Source organism: Atta colombica, unplaced genomic scaffold (genome assembly GCF_001594045.1).
Source record: "Atta colombica isolate Treedump-2 unplaced genomic scaffold, Acol1.0 scaffold140, whole genome shotgun sequence".
NCBI lineage: Eukaryota > Metazoa > Arthropoda > Insecta > Hymenoptera > Formicidae > Atta > Atta colombica.
In genome coordinates, this window is record NW_017259229.1 from 24,706 (window position 1) to 26,167 (window position 1,462).

Genomic DNA, 1,462 nt, shown 5'->3' on the forward strand with positions numbered 1-1,462 from the left:
TATGTATCTATACATTTTTATTATATATAACAAAATGGTTTAAAAAAAAAAATTTTTTTTATCGCGATGGTTTATTTATTTATTTTAATTAATCAAAAATATTTAGAAATGTAATGATACATATATATAATGTATATATATATACGTATATACACATTTATTTTATATCTGCCTATTGTGACGATTCGTATATATCGTCCGAAATGGGCAGTAGAGACTTCTGTTGCACCCTCTGAATGCATCACAAAATGTATGTCACAAACGTAAATGTGTTGCAAATAACTTGCTGAATTGACAGCACACATTGTTCCTTCATAGAAATGATGAAATACAAAGCCCAAATTAATCGTATATCCATCGCCTTGCCTGTCTATTTGTCGAAAAAAATAGTAAATATTCACTTATACTTCAATTATAAGTTAATAATAATAATACACTGATTCACTATTTTAGAAGATTAAAGAGTACGATTAAAAGATCAAAACGACTCGATTATATGAAGGTAGATATTTCGAGTGATATTTTTATTTATATGAAACGATCAGAACGAGAAGAAAAAAAATTTTAAGAAATAACTATTAAATATAAGAAAAAAATTATTAAATTTTTGAAATTATTAAATCTGATTTCAATCATAACAATTTATTTTTGTAGAAAGAAGATGACTTACACAAAGCAATAAAATTAACTACGAGAGAAAGGAGATTTATAAAATTTGCTTCGGTGGCGTACGATGGTCAATTGTATATGACACCGCAGGATTTTCTCGACAGCGTCATTGATGCCGAACCTCGACGTACGTAACTCACATTCATTTACTTTAATAAATATCCATTTTATATCTTTGCAACAATAATTATTTAAGCATATATTCGATTAGAATGAATTAAAGTTACATCATTCCAACTTCAATAATATAAAATTAAAAAATAAAGAAATACATAATTTTATGATAATTTAAAAGAATTTCAAGAATTTCTTATTGTTTATTATTCTCTTCGAATCTTTCGTCGCAAATTTATTTTATTAAAGGATAAAGTAAAGCTTCGATTTTTATATCATTTTATTTTTATATCAAATATGTTTCTATCGTTTCTTTAATATATGTTTTTAACGCAGAAATATTAAAGTATTACGATCATTTGTGCATTTCAATAAACCTTTCTCAATGCAATACGTGCAACTTTAATGATAATTTCAGCGAGATTAAAAAGACGCGTTCTGACCGATCAAGAGCTCGAAGTGATGAGAAATTCGACTTCTTCACTACGCCATGGAAGCACACATATGTTTCGGAATTTACGAGACAAAGGTAAAGATATAAAGATAAAATGAAGAACTATATCTATAAGAGAGAAAAATTAATATTATTTCTAAGTAACAACTAAATAATAATAGAAATAATTATCTACTGACAAGATGACAATTAGAATATCAGATTATATATATATATATATATATA

The 1,462-nt window shown here is 25.6% G+C and overlaps 1 protein-coding gene across 1 annotated transcript in view; it reads left to right on the top strand.

Moving 5' to 3' along the window:
* Positions 1 to 1,462, top strand: part of LOC108684801 (calcium uptake protein 3, mitochondrial) — a 29,210-nt gene that overhangs the window by 19,528 nt on the left and 8,220 nt on the right. Inside the window, exons 2-3 of the mRNA XM_018189291.1 lie at positions 655 to 796; positions 1,202 to 1,312. Of these exons, the coding sequence (XP_018044780.1) occupies positions 655 to 796; positions 1,202 to 1,312 (253 nt within the window). The remainder of the gene's footprint in view (positions 1 to 654; positions 797 to 1,201; positions 1,313 to 1,462) is intronic.